Source organism: Rhipicephalus sanguineus, chromosome 4, assembly GCF_013339695.2.
Source record: "Rhipicephalus sanguineus isolate Rsan-2018 chromosome 4, BIME_Rsan_1.4, whole genome shotgun sequence".
In the NCBI taxonomy this organism is placed as follows: domain Eukaryota; kingdom Metazoa; phylum Arthropoda; class Arachnida; order Ixodida; family Ixodidae; genus Rhipicephalus; species Rhipicephalus sanguineus.
Genome location: NC_051179.1, coordinates 154,069,704 through 154,089,383, shown reverse-complemented (window position 1 = coordinate 154,089,383; position 19,680 = coordinate 154,069,704). Strand labels below are relative to the sequence as shown.

Below are 19,680 nucleotides of genomic sequence, written 5' to 3'. Positions count from 1 at the left end.
AGTGAAAAATCTTAGCCAATCACGACGCTAGATCGACGCTAGCCTGCTGACCCATAATAGCATTTACGAAAGAGAAGTTTCGTGAACTTGGCCTCTGGACAGTAATGAGTGAAGCAAAAACACGTAAAAGACGAATTAGTAAAAATTATACAACTGTGAGCAACCTACTGTAGTTTCAACATAGCGCTTCGCGAAGTAAATGCATCTTTCCCTGATTATTCTCCTTGCTACCCAGCAACGATTCTTGTCAAAGCCTCATAACCTCCTGTGTTGCCGATATACTCTTGTTGCAAACCACTGACTTAACATGGAAAGCCGTCATGGACTGAAGGGCTGTGCTATTTTTTTATCGTTGATGTGAACTTGTTCCTCAGATCGAGGTACTTGCCACCATTGTGCGCGCTGTCCGAGGCCGCTGCGAGGTCTACCTGGACGGCGGAGTGCGTAGGGGCACTGACGTCATCAAGGCGCTGGCGCTGGGTGCTCGTGCAGTCTTCATCGGCAGACCCATCATTTGGGGTCTCGCTTACGATGTGGGTATTCATTCTTCATTACAATGTGCTCCTGTATAATGCGTCGCGAAATGTGTAAGTGGTGCCAGTAACTGTGGTAGCTCCTGCGCGTGCGCTTACCCGCGTGGAGTTACTGGTTTTCTATCAGCGAAGGGCAGCGAGCATAACTTCAACGCACACGTTTCGCGGACGGTAACGGCATGCAGCCTCTACATTCTCGCAATATAGTGTGATGTAGCGCAATGCAGGTCATTGGTGAAGATTTTATTAATTTTGTCACGTTTACGCACGTGCATTTTAAAATTTGTGAAAATGTCTTTCTAAATTGCATAAAAGTACCTACACATTCTAAAAAGAATGTGTAAGTATTTGATTTTAACGTAAGTGACGTATACGTTCTCATAATCAACAGCCAAATCCACTGAACGCTTGAAGCCACTCAGACAGACCTCCACTTAAATTGGAACTACGCTCGATTAATATATGCAAGTTCTTCAATCAGTCCCGACTCCAGCTACTAAGAAATACCCGTACAGTAAATGCTTGTTTTACGAACCTAACATAAAAACCCGTCAGTAACATCTCAGATTGCATCTTACGCTTCAAGTATACCGTACACAATTATGAACATCATTTGGTTCGCTGAGAGTTACAGCTGTAACGTATGCAATCTTTACTAATTCGGCAAAGTTCCGATGCATGCACGTACGCATAGCGTCTTTCCATACATTAATTCGAGAACCGCAGCTCAGTTGCCCTTATGAATACCACAAATGAAAAATAATCATGCCGAAAGAGAAGAACATGCAGCGTTCTCCCACATTTACCTGTGCAATCAAAGTAAATGCGTCCACAACTATGTATGGATGGTAGAGAGAAAGAGAGAGAAAATGGGATAGAAGTAAACTGACAGACAAGTTTTTGCTTTGATACCCGGTGCATCAGAGAGAATAAGGAGAAATGAAGGCGTGAAGGACATTGTAGATGTATAACGCGGGAGTGCAAAAAAAGAAAGCTGTGAAAGTGATGAAATGGAAAATTAGCCTCCCTTATAGGTCATTCGAGCGTAAAAACGTCAGTAGTGTTTTGAACGACTTCTGTTGCGATGACTGCTTAGGTCGGCATTCCAAGAATGTCGGCTCCCAAAGTGTCCAAGCTGTCGTCAATGCAGAAAACATGGTCGCGGGCGGTTCCTTTTGTGCGCTCTAGTAGACGACAGGTGCAGGTTGACGTGTTACATATCCGAATTTATAGATCCAGTTAGATTTGTTTATAACAGGATACATGTTTGAGCTGTACGCTGCACTGCGACGCGTTAAATCAGCAGTGATTGATTCCTGGAAACCGTCATTTGATGCTCCTGGCGTGAAATGTTTTCTGGTGTGTTTCGGGGGCAAATACCTGAAGTATTATTTTGCAACAATCAAGACCGGCAAATATTACTGTCCTTCACGTATAAACACTATTTCGCGCACTATTCATGTTGTTCGGTATAAAACGACTACTATCGCATATTGTGCGCGTCACAAGTAAGTTGCCTTGAGAATAACTTTGGTTTATGACGATTTATTCACCGCCATTGCAGCACTCCTTTTTTCATAGCCAACAGAGCCATTATTTTATGTTCATGGAGCAAAGGCTTAGGAGTGTCAAAGCCTCATAAGCATCTGTATTAAAACATCTTGCCATCCTATGTGGGGTTCTAATTATGGTGGTGTCACCGTTTTTAGGTGATAATTTCAAAACTAAATAACCAAATTGCTCTCCATGACCCAATATATTTAACTTTGTGTCAAGTCACTTCCTATAACTTTTCACGCATTTCTGATAATTCTGTCGTGTTAAGACATAGTAGAATCTTAATTAGAGTTACCAGTAATTAAAAATATGCAATAAAATGCGATTCAAGTATACAGTACTGAGTGTGCAGGGAGACTAATGTGGTACAGTGCAGTACGTTTAAACGTGCCCAGTAAAACGTGCATCAACGTTTCGGCTAAGACAGCAAATTATTGTGAAATTCATGGACAAATACCGTAGGGTTCAGAGCTAAACAAGCTATTTATTTTAGATCATGCTCTTTTTACAAATAAAGACGGAAAGAAGATATGAGTGATCCATCTCTGCAGTGACTGAGCGACAAATAAGTGCGTGTTAGACGAGAGTTCAAAACGCACACCTAACATCTACGCACATAATTATTTAAGCAGAAGATTCCTATTTATTTCTTTGTCTGTCATTTCCTTTGTGCATTTATTACAGTGAGATTGGCATGTAATTGCGTTTGCTAGGGCCGTAACGGACGCTCGTAATATGGTGCTGTTCAAAGGGCTAGCGGTCAGAGACCGCATTTCTTAACTTTTGACTGAGTGCCCAGATGTTCGCGTTTTGTTCTCGCAACGATGTCTGGATGCCTCGTTTGAGTGCTCCGATAACGGCGCTGGCTTTTGGCTCATGGTCTCTTGAAGGCCGCACACAACGGGAGCTAAAAGCATTTCATGCTTTAAACAGGCTTCCCTCTATGCGTTGAACGCCTCTCACTTCACTCATTTATGCAGCTGTCCGAGTCTTCTCAGGCCTCTTTATTTACCGCCACTATTGCTTTTTCCTAGGGCGAAAATGGAGTCAGAAGAGTGTTGAACATCTTCAGAACGGAGCTTGAGCGAGCACTCGCACTAATGGGCAAGTTTTCCATGAATTATTATTCTTTATATATACATTGAACATGAGAATGTGAAAGTTAACGGATATATATATATATATATATATATATATATATATATATGTATATATAGTGTGATGACAAAGAACGACACTGGGGCAGGGCGCGCGGAGAGCTGATCGAGGCAGAGAAAGGAGAGGCAGACAATAGAACAGCTAGCCCAGGATCGGGTGCTGTGTCCGTCTCTATTCCTTACAATGGCGCAGTCTACAACGCAAGCCGAACCTTGCAGCTGAAACAACCTGCCATCGCGCGTCGTCGGCAGCGCGGGTCTCTCCAACCTAGGAACGCCGTCCACGCTTCTTCGTTCATGGACACCATGGCCCAACCGCTGCTGCAGCTACCTAGCCAACCATCCGAGGACCGCGTCCAGGCCTCGTCGGTGGCTCATGGGTACGCTTACCCCGGCGCTGCGAAGACAGTGCATTACCTACCATTGCCAGGGAATGCCGTTCACGCTTCCCGTGGCGACACCCACCTCGCTAGACCTCGAGGCCAGCTAGCCTGAGCAACGTAGAGAGCTCCGGTCTACCCTCAGCCAGGTCTCTATCCAACTTGGTGACTTCGCGCACACACTCTGCCGTTTCGCGCCTGCCGTATCACCATCCCAGACTACCTTCGTACTACCGGAATTCCGCGGCTTCCAGGACGACGCCGAAAAATTGGTGGCGACCGTCGACGCCCTGGGAGATCGCGAAGCCTGGACGGAGGCGCAGAAATGGTCCATGGCGGTAGACCGCCTTCGGGAAGGTGCCGCGGCGTGGCACAGGTACGACGGCGTGAGGCAGCAATCCTGGGCAGAATGGAGCACCAGGCTCATAGCTGCGTTTGGACCGATTGACCACCACCTCGCTGCCACCACCCAGTCCAACCTCACCGCTACCGAGGATGGAGCTCTGGAGGGGCACCACCTCGAGGCTGCTACGGCGCAGTGCAGCTTATCGACAGCAAGCTTCCTGCGCTGCCCCCATACAAACACTGGACTCAGGCAGTGCTCTGACATTGCGCCGGTGTTCGGCACAGGACCACGACGACAAGAAGTCCAGACATCATTCCCTCCACAGCAGTTGGTAACGCGTGCCCCAAGCTCATCTTCCCTTGGTGACCCGGACGTGACGGATCCTCTCGTGCTTGACACGCTACCGATTCAGAAGGCGTACGGGTCCGTGACCATCAGCAACGTCTTCTCAGATTTGTCACAGCTGAGACCCGAAGGGAACGAGAATCAGCCTCAAATGGTCGGACCAGACGTACTGAAAGGAAAGGACGCACAGCACATCATGGGAGACTTGCAATGTATCGATGGAATACACTGCACGTGCTCCATTATTAACACAGAGAGAGTGGCAAAAGAAAACGGCTTCTCAGTTTCGTCGAAACCACGACATATTCTTTTCGCCGACAAATGCCCTGACCATCCTTCCGCTGATGGTAATGATACCGACGTAAGCAAGAAGAAGCACCGAGGAACCACGCCACCCAAGGTGCACCGCTCGTCTTCGTTGCTCTCTGTCTCGTGTCGTACTTTGCGCTGTGATTACAATTTAAAAAAATGGAATACCAACTAGCCCGTACCCAGACCTTGCTTCAGCACCTTCGGAAACAGTTCGGGCGATCTCCTCCTGGTATGCCGCAGCTGCCGTTTCCTTCGCGACACAGCGAAAGCCGGCCGCCAGATGCATCTTTCACAACACACATGACGTCGCTGCGTGGCCCAGACCGACCAGCGCGAGGAAGCCAGTGTCGCCCACCAGAGGCACTTCTGGCCGATCCCCAAACCATGTTCCAGCGTGGTCGGGACCGTCCACCTCGATGCAGCCAGCACCGTCCACCAGAGGGCAGACACACTGTCGACAGCTCCGCACGCTCGCAGTCATGGCCGAGTGTGATGACAAAGAACGACACTGGGGCAGGGCGCGCGGAGAGCTGATCGAGGCAGAGAAAGAAGAGGCAGACAATAGAACAGCTAGCCCAGGATCGGGTGCTGTGTCCATCTCTGTTCCTTAAAATATATATATATATATATATATATATATATATATATATATATATATATATATATATATATATATATATATATATATATATATATATATATATATATATACATATCGACGTCTTGGCCACGTGCGAAGTACTGTCGAAATTTGCACGATAGGTAGACCATCTGACGATTACTCGTGAAGATACTCGTTATCGGCATATCTTTAAATATATTGCGACAACTATTACACAGTTGGGTTTTTCGCATCTACGTTTTTATTCTTACCTGAAGTCGAGAACTCTGTCAAGTATTCTGATCTTCCTCAAGGTTATCAACTGCCCTCTCCTCTATTTCGTTACCCAAACCAACATAATGACTTTAGGTATAATCCCGCATATAATGCTATTGACCTCACATCTGCACTGAACTTACCCTGGTGTATAACAAGGCGGAGACACTTCTAAACTCCGACTGCGATAACAGAAACGTGTGGCATAGCATGATCGGGATATATACTGGGCCGAATTCACAAAACTTCTTTTTTTTTTGTAAGCGCATTTGTCCATGGTAAGCCTGCTTCACTAACCGCATCGTGATTGGCTGAAATATTCTCCTAAGAAAATGTGTAGCGTAAGACGTTTTTGTGAAGACGGGTCCAAGATGCTTAAAGCAGAAACGTCAACCCTAAGCTGAGTGTTGCTGCGGCGCTTTCAAGAGATGACAAGCAAGCAGCATGAACGTAAAGGTAAACAAGACTGGAATGTAATGAATAAATCATGTTGACGTAATACTTCCCAATGCAAAATATAGCAAGATGTCTCCGCTCTTTAAGCTTTATATGAAGTGTTGCCACCCTAATTGTCTACATTGTCTAAACAAAAAACCGGCAAAACAATTTTCAATTTCAACGCGCGTGGGCTTCTTTCAAGGCTTCTTTCAGTGAAATTATCTTGCTTAAGTGCAAAATTGGGAAAAATATTGACACGAAGAGCCAGTGACATGCAACACTTTATTGAGTTGTGTGGTATATTTAACTCACCTTGATGGAACGCTATTACTGACTGCATGATTTTCAATTGTGTCTGTCTTCCTAGGATGTGCCTCTCTCAGCGACATTAAACCAGGCATGGTGATCTCCCACGACAGTTTGAAGAATCGACTGAACACTGAGCAGGCGTCTCCAAGAATGCACGAGCTCTGAAAAACCACTGAACAATTCCTGATTGTCTGTCACATTTAGGCAGCGCGGACCGAAGACGATGAGCACCACGTTTTCTTTTGTTTTTGTTTTTATGTTCAAACAAGGTAACATTTACCTCACAATAACATGGTTTTAGCGCATAATGTTTTACATGTTTTTTTTTTGTATATTCGGCTTTTTCTTTAGGCCTGACTTTTCCTGGTACTTGTGATAATCTATGAGTATCAAGAAGCATGTGACTCTGTATTCTATTTCTGTCAGCCCATTCTGTATTTGTTTATTTGAGACATACATAAACAATGTGAAATATGTCCACGACGTAAGGAAAAAGGAAACTCGCATGTCTCCTGACGAGGCCTTCTTTTACGTCCTACTTTACTCCTTTACTACTTTTACATTACTACTTTACTACTTTTTACTTCTTTTAATATCCTACAATGCGTACTGCAAGTACAGTTGCGAAGTGCGCACTGCGCCATAATTGTCATATTGCGATGTATCGAAGTACCCACTACGTATCTGAAGGCAACACGCGCACCAACGGAGCTGCACAGCTGTTGCTGATAACGGCGGTTAATTATCACTGAGTGCTTTGTAATGGGTGGTCTATAGGCCCACATCTATAACACCCGCTATACTTTCCTTCGCGTCATTGTCTGTTAGTTCTTATTAACACTGTGTCTAACACAGAAAAACCGGCCCTTAAGAGTCATCTCATTTCTTTCATTCATAGCTAGGGTCTCGTTCTGGCAGACTTCATGCCTTCAGGTAGTATGCGAGGGATTATTGGTCAGCTGCCAGCTCGTAAAAAAGATCACGTGCTACGTGACGCCAAAAAAGGCAGAAAAAAGAGTGTTCCACACTAGCAGCCACGGCTGCGATTGGCGCTGACTAACACTCCTGGGTTTAAATGCACATATATACCCTATAAAGTGGACGGGGGAATGACCGCCGCAGTAGCTCAGTGGTAGAGCATCGGACGCGTTATTCGAAGATCGCAGGTTCGGTCCCTCCCTTATAAAAACGTCTTTAGACAGTCTATAGACTGTCTAAATACATTTGTGTAAGGGCTGCCGGCGGCACGTTATGTTTTCGTCCACTTTATTTTCTTCACATTTATATTGTAAATACTACCGATAACACCCCCAACGCTTCTGCAACACCCCCCTCAACACTTCTGCAACACGCCCTATCCTTTCCTTGGCGTTATTATCTGTTAGTTCTCATTAATATTATGTCAAACAAAAAAAACGAGCCCTTAAGAGTCATCCCCTTTCCTCTTTTACACGCCATTGTTTTCGACGTGCCTGGCAAGCGCACAACTACTAAATTTAACCAAAGACCTCGATGCACCTCCGGCATCAGCAAAAACTCCGGCATAGCCCGCTAGTCGCCGACTGCTTCGCATGAAATAATTTCCACAATGCATGGGTTCTGCCGGATTTTTTTTTTAATTTTATCCCTTTGATGTTCAGTGGTATAGGGGGACGCAAGTTACATTAAATCATCTTGTAAATGGTGCATCAATTATCAAGCGATTATGCAAAACAATATAGAGGCGTAGGCACATCGAAACGGTGGTAGTCGCATGAATGTTCTTTCCCTTCATACTAAAAAAAAACCGCCAGGCCAGCGCAAAAAGCGCAGCACAGTCACAGCGAAAGCTGGAAGAGCGGCATTTCTTGAGCCCGTTATAAAAAACTCTATTGGGGCTACTAATACAAGTACACTAGCAACGTACCCGCTACGCCACAAATCATAATTTTTGTGAAGCTCGGAAGCACCCACCACATTATTCGTCTTTCTGCGGAGAAGCGAGGTACCATCTGCAAGGCATTATCTACACTTTCTTGATGCGACGGCTGATGACGATGAAGAATTATGGCTCAGCCTTTTGTAATGGGTTGGAAGCTTTAAAGGAATCACTAGATACGTAATTCGCATTGTGTGACGCCCCGTCGTTATTTACCTCTTCCACCACGCTATATAACATAGGTTAACGTGAGAAAGAGAGAGAGAGAGAGAATTTGTTGAGACCTTGAGGAAATGGATCATGGGAGCCTTATGGGCTTCCTTGGCAACCAATAGAAGTGCACTTGAGAGGAACCCACTACACCATGAATCATCATAATTTTTGTGAAGGAGGGAAGCAGCCACTATGTAATTGTTTGTCATTCTGCGGAAAGCCGCAGCGCCCGCTAAACACCTCTCAGGCATTATGTGGGTGTGTCCAGATAAGATCGAACACGAGGTCCCAGCCACCATTCCCGATTCTGATGAAATTTACTGTAGGTCTAGGCATTACACCCAGAACAATGGTTTCGCAGTTAGTTTTGCGAAAAAAAATTTTGTTCGCCTGAAAAAAATATACAAATTTTGGCCGCAAAAAACGCTTTTCCGCCAATTTCGCGATTTCTGAATTTTGAGCGCACCTAGGGAAAAAACGGTGCACTTCTTCGTCGCAATATTTATTCCCCTTAAAGAACAAGTAAAATACAATCTTATGAGTCTATTATCTTCCTTGCTTGTCGAAGCACTTTTGAAGAAAAAAATCACAAACTTGGCAAATCGCACAAAATACCTGTATTTCAGGAATTTATTGCTGCAAGGAAGTTAAAGTGAGGATAATAAAAATCGGTACATATTAACTTTCATACTTTCGCTCTCTTTCAAAATAATTTGCGTGGTTTTGTCGCACTCCGTTTTACTTGATAATTGGGCTGAAACGTAAGTGATTTACCAAAAACGCCGAACTTTGAAAATGATTTTCTCAAAAAGGCCATTTTTAATTTTTTTTTAAATACCTCTGATTGAAGTCAAGGACGTCATCTACCATTGTGCAGAAAAAAAACGTTGCATTATTTTGGTTGCTAACAAGTTATAGTGCGTCAAATGTGACCATGCCAGCCTAGCGGCCGCGTCGTTCGTTATGGGCTGAAACTCGGATATAAGTTGCTAAAAATACTTGTACGTGACATAATCACAAATCAGCAGCTCCACACCAACGAATGCGCAGCCCGGTGTCATGGTTCAGCAAGCTTTGTCTTGGGATCAGTCGCTTGACAAACCCGCAGCAGCGGCCGCTCGATACTGCGGGCACTCACATTACATGAGTGCCGCTTCGACTGCGGATGAGCGCCGCTTGCGCGCCAAACTACGCTCAGAGGACAAACGAGAGAAGGAATGGATCACTGTGAAAGTTAAAGGCCGTTAAGTGCCAACAAATGTCATAGTATGCAACGAAAACTCTGCCGGCAATTTCCCAGTGAGCGCCTTCAATACAGTACGGATGTATTTTTTTTCCCTGCTGTTATGCCCGAAGCCGCATAATATCGTGATAAACGCTCGACTTGCGTTGAATAGTCTTTCTGCGGACGCACAACAATACAGTATTCTAAAAGCGGTTCTTTAATGAAGTAAAGGACTTGGACACACTTCTTTTCACAGCCGGTTGGCACATGTGTTCTGGCGCGAGATGAACAACTGCAGTTAGAGTTTCTCGACCATCGAAAGCACGTATGACCGCTTTCTTTAGATGTCAATGGCTTTCTTTTGTGCCATATGTTGCTCATAGAATGAACCTAATTATCCTTAGGGCTTGAGAAGAGAGAAAGCACCACATGAGCGCACTACTGGAGGCGCCCACTGGGAAATTGCCGGCAGAGTTTTTGTTGCATACTATGACATTTGTTAACACTTAACGGCCTTTAACTTTCACAGTGATGCATTCCTTCTCTCGTTCGTCCTCTGAGCGTAGTTTGGCGCGCAAGCGGAGCTCAACCGCAGTCGAAGCGGCACTCATGTAATGTGAGTGCCCGCAGCATCGAGCGGCCGCTGCTGCGGGTTTGTCAAGCGGCTGATCCCAAGACAAAGCTTGCTGAACCATGACACCGGGCTGCGCATTTGTTGGTGTGGAGCTGCTGATTTGTGATTATGTCACGTACAAGTATTTTTAGCAACTTATATCCGAGTTTCAGCCCATAACGAACGACGCGGCCGCTAGGCTGGCATGGTCACATTTGACGCACTATAACTTGTTAGCAACCAAAATAATGCAACGTTTTTTTCTGCACAATGGTAGATGACGTCCTTGACTTCAATCAGAGGGATTTTAAAAAAAATTAAAAATGGCCTTTTTTAGAAAATCATTTTCAAAGTTCGGCGTTTTTGGTAAATCAATTACATTTCAGCCCAATTATCAAGTAAAACGGAGTGCGACAAAACCACGCAAATTATTTTAAAAGAGAGCGAAAGTATGAAAGTTAATATGTACCGATTTTTATTATCCTCACTTTAACTTCCTTGCAGCAATAAATTCCTAAAATACAGGTATTTTGTGCGATTTGCCAAGTTTGTGATTTTTTTCTTCAAAAGTGCTTCGACAAGCAAGGAAGATAATAGACTCATAAGATTGTATCTTACTTGTTCTTTAAGGGGAATAAATATTGTGACGAAGAAGTGCACCGTTTTTTCCCTAGGTGCGCTCAAAATTCAGAAATGGCGAAATTGGCGGAAAAGCGTTTTTTGCGGCCAAAATTTGTATATTTTTTTTCAGGCGAACAAAATTTTTTGTCGCAAAACTGACTGCGAGACCATTGTTCTGGGTGTAATGCCTAGACCTACAGTAAATTTCATCAGAATCGGGAATGGTGACCGGGACCTCGTGTTCGATCTTATCTGGACACACCCATGTGCACTTTGTTGATACTGTGGCTGATGTCGATAAAGTTGTATGGCAGAGCCCTTTGTTATGGGTTCGAAGCATTCAAAAGCACACTCGTTGCGCAATTCCCATTGTGTGACGCCTGGATACAGAATTCGCGCTGCGTGACGATTGGGTGTTATTTTACTCTTCTACCACGCTACATTACATATGGTAATGTGCTTCCTTCCCGACATCAAGCCTACATAGGGTCTTTTTGCAAAGCAGTTTCAAGGACCGGCATGGCTTAGAGGTAGACCCTTACAAAAATATGTTTAGATAGTCCATATAAAGTTTGTAGACATCTGTCTATAAAATCAATTGACGTTCTATAGCTGAATTCTTTAGACTGGTCTATAGACAGTCTATGGAATAGTGGCCGCACTCGTTTTTATAGACCAGTCTACAAGAAAGTCTAAGTCTATAGATTGGCTATAGAAGGTCTGTAGATTGATAAAAATTCATGCGTTTAAACCGATGTCTGCAGAATGTCTATAAACAAAAGTCTATAGGCTCATATAAATCTACTTTGGTTTACTTTTGTCTATAAAATATCCACAGACAAATGTCTGTAGATTATCCATAGGCTATTCCTATGACCCAGTATATAGAGTGTCTACGGACTTATTACCTCACAAATATACTGTGGTCTACAGATTGCCTAGAGGCAGTTCCTGTAGATTAGTGATGTATAAATTTATCCCAATAAATTCTGGAAAAGAAAACGAGGCAAAGCACACAGAAAAGAATGACAAGCACAAGCGCTGACTTACAACAGAGCTTTAATCAGAAAAAGATACAAAAATATAAAAACTTACGACAAAGCATGCGCGAAAAACAAATGCAGACCCATTTTTGCATACAATGTAACGAAGCTACTTCTCCGTCAATAGAACTTTTACTGTACAGACAATTTATGGTTCATCAAACAATGAAAATATGGAGTGGCAGGACCAATATTTGCCCCAGTTTTTCTCACACAGATACAGCAACAAGGAGAGCATGCACTCGCTTAACAAGTTTAATTGAACTGAAGCTCACATCCACCAACGATAATTTACATATACGTGCTGTGCTACTTCGAATGAATTAAGTTTGTAGTTGTATGTGTGTACTCAATGTTACTACCAGTTCAAAACGTGTTTCAGACAAATGAATTGCCTTACAGTGAGCCTCGTGTACAAACCTAATGAACGAGCGAATGGAAATTTTTTCGAGGGCCTCGTTTCTTTGTTAGACACAACCAAATTAATCGAACAGACAATTAAGCCAGGGAAAGCATAGCGGACATTAATTGTCGTCTTTAAAGGGGCACTGAAGAGCAAAACGATTTTTCTCATATTAGTAAATTACTCTTTCACGATACCAAAACCACCACGCTTGCTGCGAGAAGATGCTTAGTAAGCACGAAAATACGCAAAAACAAAATGTGGGTGGCGACGCCACCTTGAAGTTTCCACACCATTCGCCGTGACGTTACATGTTTTGACGGCGCCTACTAGGGACTACGTAGTTCCTAATCGGTAAAAATGAAGTACATTGTCCTCTGAGGGGGCCAGAAACTTGACATACCAAGTTTGGGGTAATTTTATTGAGCAAATGGCGTCAAAATAAGATAAATACACTTTGAAATCAGTGACGTCACGCGGGAAGATTTCGGCGCGAAATTTAAAAATGAAACTTTGACGTTGGTTTTCTCCTCTATTAATAAACCTATTGTGGCGAAATTAACGACATTAGAGTTCTCAGAGCCCAATTTATCGATCTAAACCGATTCATTGTTTCTCTTTAGTGTCCCTTTAATTGTAGTGTAGTAATAATGGCGTACGTTGAAATTGATTACAGTGGACGAAAACTCACCCTTTCCGTCGGTGGGATCTGAATCCACAACCTTCTAGTTACACGTCTGGCGCTTCCCCGTTTACTTCGTTGGGTACTTATGTATTTGTTATCCCTAGGAGTCTCAGCCAGCACCGCACGTAGCCCAGGTGGCGAGTTTGGAACATTCATTTTCGACAGAGGGCATCACGTGGCACTTGATCTTAGCACCACGTAATAATAATAATATCTGGGGTTTAACGTCCCAAAACCACGATATGATTATGAGAGACGCCGTACTGGACGGCTCCGGAAATTTGGACCACCTGGGATTCTTTAACGTGCACCTAAATCTAAGTACACGGGCCTCAAACATTTTCTCCTCCATCGAAAATGCAGCCGCCGCGGCCGAGATTCGATCCCGCGACCTTCGGATCAGCAGTCGAGCGCCATAACCACTAGAGCACCGCGGCGGGGTCTTAGCACCACATACAGCTTACCAATAAACCCTCGCATGCTAACTTGATGCTTTAAGTCTACCGGGGCGACGCCCTCGCTGAATCTACGAAAGAAGGGGATCTTTTCGATCGTTTTGGTTGTGTATAAAAAAGAAACGAGGCCCTCCAAAAATCCCCCTTTTTTTTTTCATTCACCGCGAAGTCCTTGCCCCGGCTGACTTATATGCCTCAAGTTCGCATGCGACGTTTTATCGGTCAGCTGCCGCCTCATGGAAAAGATCGCGTGCCACGTGACAAACTCTGGCAAAGAAGAGTGTTCCACACTCACCGCCTTGAGTACGAGTGGCACTGGCTAACACTCCAAGGGACTGCACATACATAAATGCCCAGCAAAGCGTACGGCGAAGCGCTTTCCGTCGTAGCTCAATCGGCTGAGCATCGGGCGTTTAGACACCATCAACGCAAAGGGCGATTTTCCGTTCACTCTATTCCATTTCAATTTAGGCCATTATTACTACACTACAGTTAAAGCCAACAATTAAAGTCCGCTATGCTTTCCCTTGGCTAATCGATTGATTTGGTTGTGTCTGTACACACCCAAGAGCTACGATCTGCGACAGACAGACTAAAATATTTAATATAGAACAATTACGTACATTCTTTGCAAAAACGAGCGCGGCACCGTAGACGGCGACGCAGCTACAAACACATAGCCTCTGAGCCAAAGTTTGTTCTAGTAACGTTGCTCTGAGCAGCATGGCGTATGCATGACCGCGCCGTGTGTGTACATGTGTCTCTCTATCTGCACACCCGTCTACTTTTATAAAGTTGATTTGCACGTTAGTTAACTATAACCATGCTTATAACAATAATTGATGGGGTTTAACATCCAAAAACCACGATTATGAGCGACGCCGTAGTGGAGGGCTCCAGAAATTTTGACCACCCGGGGTTCTTTATACGGGCACCTAAAACTAAGAACACGGGCCTCAAGCACTTCGCGAGCCCTCAAGCAAAGCGACCGCCGCGGCCGGGATTCGATCTCCGCGACCTGTGGGTCAGCAGTCGAGCACCTTAACAACTATATATTTAGACCACCGTGGCGGGTAACTATGCTTATTGAACGATAATGTCTGTTGCATTTCCACCACAGAAAGGGTACGGGGCGACCAGTAATGTTTAAAAGCAGACTCAATTTTATAGTGACAAGGCATGTGCACGTCATTTCATGCAAGGATGCCGCATTGCATACAGTCAAGGAAGAAGGGCAAAACAACACAAGGCCTGCATAACACAAGCATAGCATCGCGCAATGCAACGCATATTCTTCAGGCTGTTTTTAGCTCTAATCGACGCACACGGCAACGGCTCCGCGGAAGCGTATAACGAACACCACAGAAGGCAGAGACACTAGTACAAGGCATACTTTCGTATCAAACACTTCCTCTTGCACACCATCTCTATTATGGCAGCTCGCCGCTCGGGCAATCTTACCTACACAAAGTTGTCATGCACAGTCACGCGATTTGGCAACGTTCTTGAACTCACCGAAGAGCGATATTCGCTGTGGCGACAGTCTCGTCAAAAGGCGCGCGCTTGTGATCTTGTTCAAAGCTTCGCGCTCGTTGGGGCTACAACACATGGCCGTCAACGATTCCATGTCAAACAACGATGCGTCCGTCCCGACACGCGGTGTAAGTACGTGTCCATTCCACGACTTCCAGCGACGATACCGGCACGTAATATTAATCAACGTGGTAAAAATACATGCGCGCAACAAACTTATTTCGGCATTACACACTGCGCTGCAAGAACTTCTTTCACAACGACCCTCAAATGCGTCAACTGCCTGAACGGCTTAAACGCAGTTAAACGTCAGTGCGCCTGCGCGCCCCCTGGTTTGAACTGATTGGCTCTCGCTCAGCGAGCGATTTGAAACTGAGTTGCAGCTGCGCGCCCTCTTCCGTTTGTTTGCCGCACCGGTTCTCGCTTTTCTCCCCTTCCTTATCGTGTTCGCTCGCGCGCCTTCACGATTCAAGGCGAAACCCCATATGCGCAAAAATTCACGCGACAGCGCGATTCTCTCGGTGGATTTCATGCGTGGTGGTCGCGTCGTCCGCGATGCCGAGTTTACTCGGCCTCTCGCCGATCGTCGTGCCGCTGCGAACGGTTGCGTCGTCCGCTACGCCCAGCACCTCTCTCGGATTGAGTTTCGACTCTCTGTGATGTCCGTGCCTCTGGCCGATCGTCGTGCCGTGACGGTTCCCACGTCAGCCAGCCGAGCACCTCTCACCGATTAAGGCTCGCCTTTCCGTGATGTCTTCGTGCACCTGCTCATCGTGCCCCGTCCATGAACTTCGCTGACAGGATCCCCCACTCCTACTCTTTCCTTTTACTCTTTTAATCCCTCCTTATCCCATCCCCCTGAGAGCTACTGCTGTGGTGTCATCCCCTGAGATAGACAATTGCGGGGCTCTCAATTTTCTTCACTTCCTGTTTTTTTATTATTATCAAGAATCACTCCCCCCCCCCCCCCCCGACAGCGACGAGCGATGCTATGAGCGACGAAAGAAGTCGTTCGCGCGACGTGTTGCGTGGTCGATTTCGCGCGATCGCTCGGTTTTTCAGATTTGGAAACCGTCGCATGTCCGTCGCTCGTCGCCCGGAAGTGCTGTGCTCAAGCAGCCAATAGCAAAACACCGGAATAAGATGCATCAGTGACGTATTGCTGATTGCCGCCACTTTCTTATCGACGCACATCAACAACAACGTTCATCAACATGACCAACGGCGACGAGCGCAATGTTGACGTTGTTGAACGTCAACGCTGGGACCCGCGCCGTCTGTGACGCGGCTTGGCAGCACGTAGCAGCAGTGATGGGATCGAAAAAAAATGCTGCAAGACAATGATAAACATTTTATGTACCATTATGCAACAAAACATCTTATTTTACATTGCATACCGCTGAGAACGGGCCACTTTTGGTACGAGTGAACGCCCTCATGCCAGCAACAGTGGAGATCGCTCGCCGAGGGCGTCGCGTGAATGGGGTTTGCCCATCGAAGCGACCGCTTGCGCGAAGACGATCTACGTCGCGTCGCTCGTCGCTGTCGCGTGCATTTTCGCGTATATGGGGTTTGGCCTTCACGGCAGTGCCTGAACGAAAAAGCAACTTCTTAGTGGGGAGGCCGCTTCTGAGCGATTCTTCAATTGTATTTCCAGTGCTTGCTGTTTAAACATACCGTTCGTGGACCATTCGTGTACAGGATATGTAACGAACGGTCCGTTTTTACTACTATCTGTAACAGCTGTTGCCCTCACGGCCGTGTCTGTGTGTATGATCACAAGCATGTGGAAAACTTGAGCCTTTGACAGCAAGTGTCTGCAGTGCCGAGTGATATCTCTTTGAAATTTGCACCGAGCCAGTGTCACAATCGATGCCTCGCCCTTAGGGCGATTACGTTGCAAGTTCTTTCTTATTGATGTTCCCTGTTAATTTAAATTAATATATTCTAAGCGGGAGATGTAAGCAAGTGCATACACACATTATCAATTTGAAATCGCTTACTGAAACACGATTTAATATTACATTGCACGTCGTCGTAATGAAAACAGAAAAATGCATATTTGTTGAAGAACATCTTAATTAACATATTACCTTCTGAAAATGTCGTGAAAATGAACAAATATAATGAGCTAGCGAAAGGGCCACAGCTAATTCGCAAAATATTTTTAACAAAATTGGTTTCTGGGCACAGTGCTTCGTATATGAAAAGAATGGCGAAATACTGTATATTGAATAGTAACAAAAATGAAAGCACTGCAGTGGGCCCTGCTATTTGTGTCTTGAAAAAGAGCTGTTGTACTCTGTTCACTGTTTGCCCATCGTCCCGCTTCAAAGTTGCGATTTCCAGTGTTCGACGAAATACATTGCCCTTTGCATTGTAGCAACGAAGGCGGAAAGAACCACACAGTCCTTGCAGTACATCCAGTCGGTGAGCCATAGAGTGCGACATACTTAGGGGAAACATCTTTAGCACTAATGTGAGCATGCGAGTTACGAGGGGAAATATATATGTGCCATGTGCGCCAGAATGTGTTAATGAGATATACAAAAACGCAATCCTGCTCAATTTCACATTGTGGTTCAATTAATTAATGAGCCCCCTTAGTTCTTTTTTAACATACCTTACAGCTAGGGCCCAATGGGGCAATAAGGAGTGCATGCTTAGATGTTATATAAACAAAAAGGTAGCAAAATTGCATAAAGTACACACGTCTGATAAAATTTCAATGAAAAACCTTATTTTCAGCAAGAAATTAAATAACTCCACTTTAGCTTCTGTCTTTAGACAGTCTATAGACTGGGATTTGACAATAGGAAATAACACCAATTTATCAACCTTTGTATATAGACAATCTATACACTGGGATTAGACAAAACACAAACTTCATCAACTTAACTTTTGTCTATAGATTGTATATAGACTAACAATAGAAAAAAAAGAACCATACGCTTTTTAAAACTTTTGTTTATAGACAATCTATAGAACGCAATTAGACAAAAGATGACACGCATTTATAAACTTTTGTCTATAGATTGTCAAAAGATTTTCTTTAGGCAAAATACTAAATCTACATAAAGGCGAACTCGACTACAAGAAGTCTACAGACACTCTATAGACTGTCTAAATCCATTTTTGTAAGGGGAGTACTGGGCTCCCACGCAGAGGGCCCAGGTACGAACCTCGTTCCAGCCTGGAATTTTTTTCTTCTTTCTTTTTGTTTTTCTTATTTCGAGCGATAGTGGTTACGGACACCGGCGGTGGCGGCGGCGGCGGACAACTACGGCGCCAGAAACGGCCCTTGTTGTGATCTCATAACAGCATTCGCTGTAAAACTGGTTCATCTAAAATGTCGCTCGCTATATTTAATACACTGTTGGATGAGAAATGCAGCATTAACTGCTATACCACTTCAATAAGTTAAATAATGTTTACTTCAAACTCAGTCATAATAGGCATTCATAAATACGGACCTTCAAAAAAAATTCGCCAGATCCCACTTGCAGTGGGAATCGATGTTATGAGAAGCATGCGCGGGATGGTGACTGTGGCGTAATTTTTCGCATTGAGCGACACGTTACGGAATGACGCTAGAGAAATGTGGAAGTGGTATAGGCACGCTCATATTTTGAAGAGTCGCCTATGTATTATATAACCAGCTGTTTACAGTTGCTTAATGATGCCAACAGCGACATGGGTGTTACCAACACCAGACGCGGTAAGCTAATATGTAGTGCTTATATTCTTCAATATAGGATAGCGCGAATCCGAACAAGACAAAGAAGGAACACAGATGCACAGGACAGGCGTTACTCGCAACTAAGCTTCATTCAGGAAAGCTTACCTAGATATATCCACAGCCGAGTGGCACACGCAGGCGCACTGCACGCACGTTACAGTCACAGTTGCAGTTAGAGTTCTTATGCTTGCACTTGTCTGTTATGACGGAGAACGCACGCATGTTTCACGAACCCCTGTGCATGTGTGGAAGGGGTTCTTCACAGCTCTTGAACAAGGTTATCATCACCGTGATCAGTGAGCACCAGCAGCTGGACCAGTCTTGTTAATCGGATCCGTTCGTGATCGCGGCTACGAGGGGTCTAAGTGTACACAAGTGCGAGGTGCAGTACAGCAGGTAGAAATCCTGGATTCCTCTTACGATGAAATGATCTATGGTGCCTCCTGTCCTGGACGTGGCAACGAGGTCTTTTGATGCCCTGTGCACAACCAAGCCGACTGTTGGGTCTTGATAAATCATTGTTGAAGTCACCGGTAATGATGACAGGCCTGGTTCTCTTGGCAGATTTATTGTAGGAAGCAATGACCCCGGTTTTGGCGTTGCGCCCACGTGCACTCGTCCACGTTGCGGACCACGTGGACGAGTGGATGGTAGTTGAGCGTCTTTCTTCCAGGGGTGTTCTGTCTTCAGCTTCCTCACTTTCCTTGCGTCCGCCGCGGTGGTGTAGCGGTTACGGTGCTCGGCTGCTGACCCGAAGGTCGAGGGTTCGATCCCGGCTGCGGTGGTCGAATTTTGATGCAGGCAAAATCCTGGTCAAAGACTGTCAAAATTTCCGGAGCCCCTCGCTGCGGCGTCTCTCATAATCATATCGTGGTTTTGGGGCCTAAAACCCCAAGAATTATTATTATTGTCACTTTCCTTGCGTGTCAGTCTGTGTGTTCGCGGTTAGTGTGTTGGCTGAGAATATCACCTGTGGCA

The 19,680-nt window shown here is 45.0% G+C and overlaps 1 protein-coding gene across 1 annotated transcript in view; it reads left to right on the top strand.

Annotated features, from left to right (window-relative positions):
* LOC119390825 (uncharacterized) overlaps nucleotides 1-6,698 on the top strand; it is a 94,650-nt gene extending 87,952 nt beyond the window's left edge. The window contains exons 7-9 of the mRNA XM_037658532.2: nucleotides 375-533; nucleotides 3,125-3,194; nucleotides 6,313-6,698. Coding sequence (XP_037514460.1) covers nucleotides 375-533; nucleotides 3,125-3,194; nucleotides 6,313-6,419 — 336 coding nt within the window. The 3' untranslated portion in view covers nucleotides 6,420-6,698. The remainder of the gene's footprint in view (nucleotides 1-374; nucleotides 534-3,124; nucleotides 3,195-6,312) is intronic.
* Nucleotides 6,699-19,680: the final 12,982 nt, after the last annotated feature.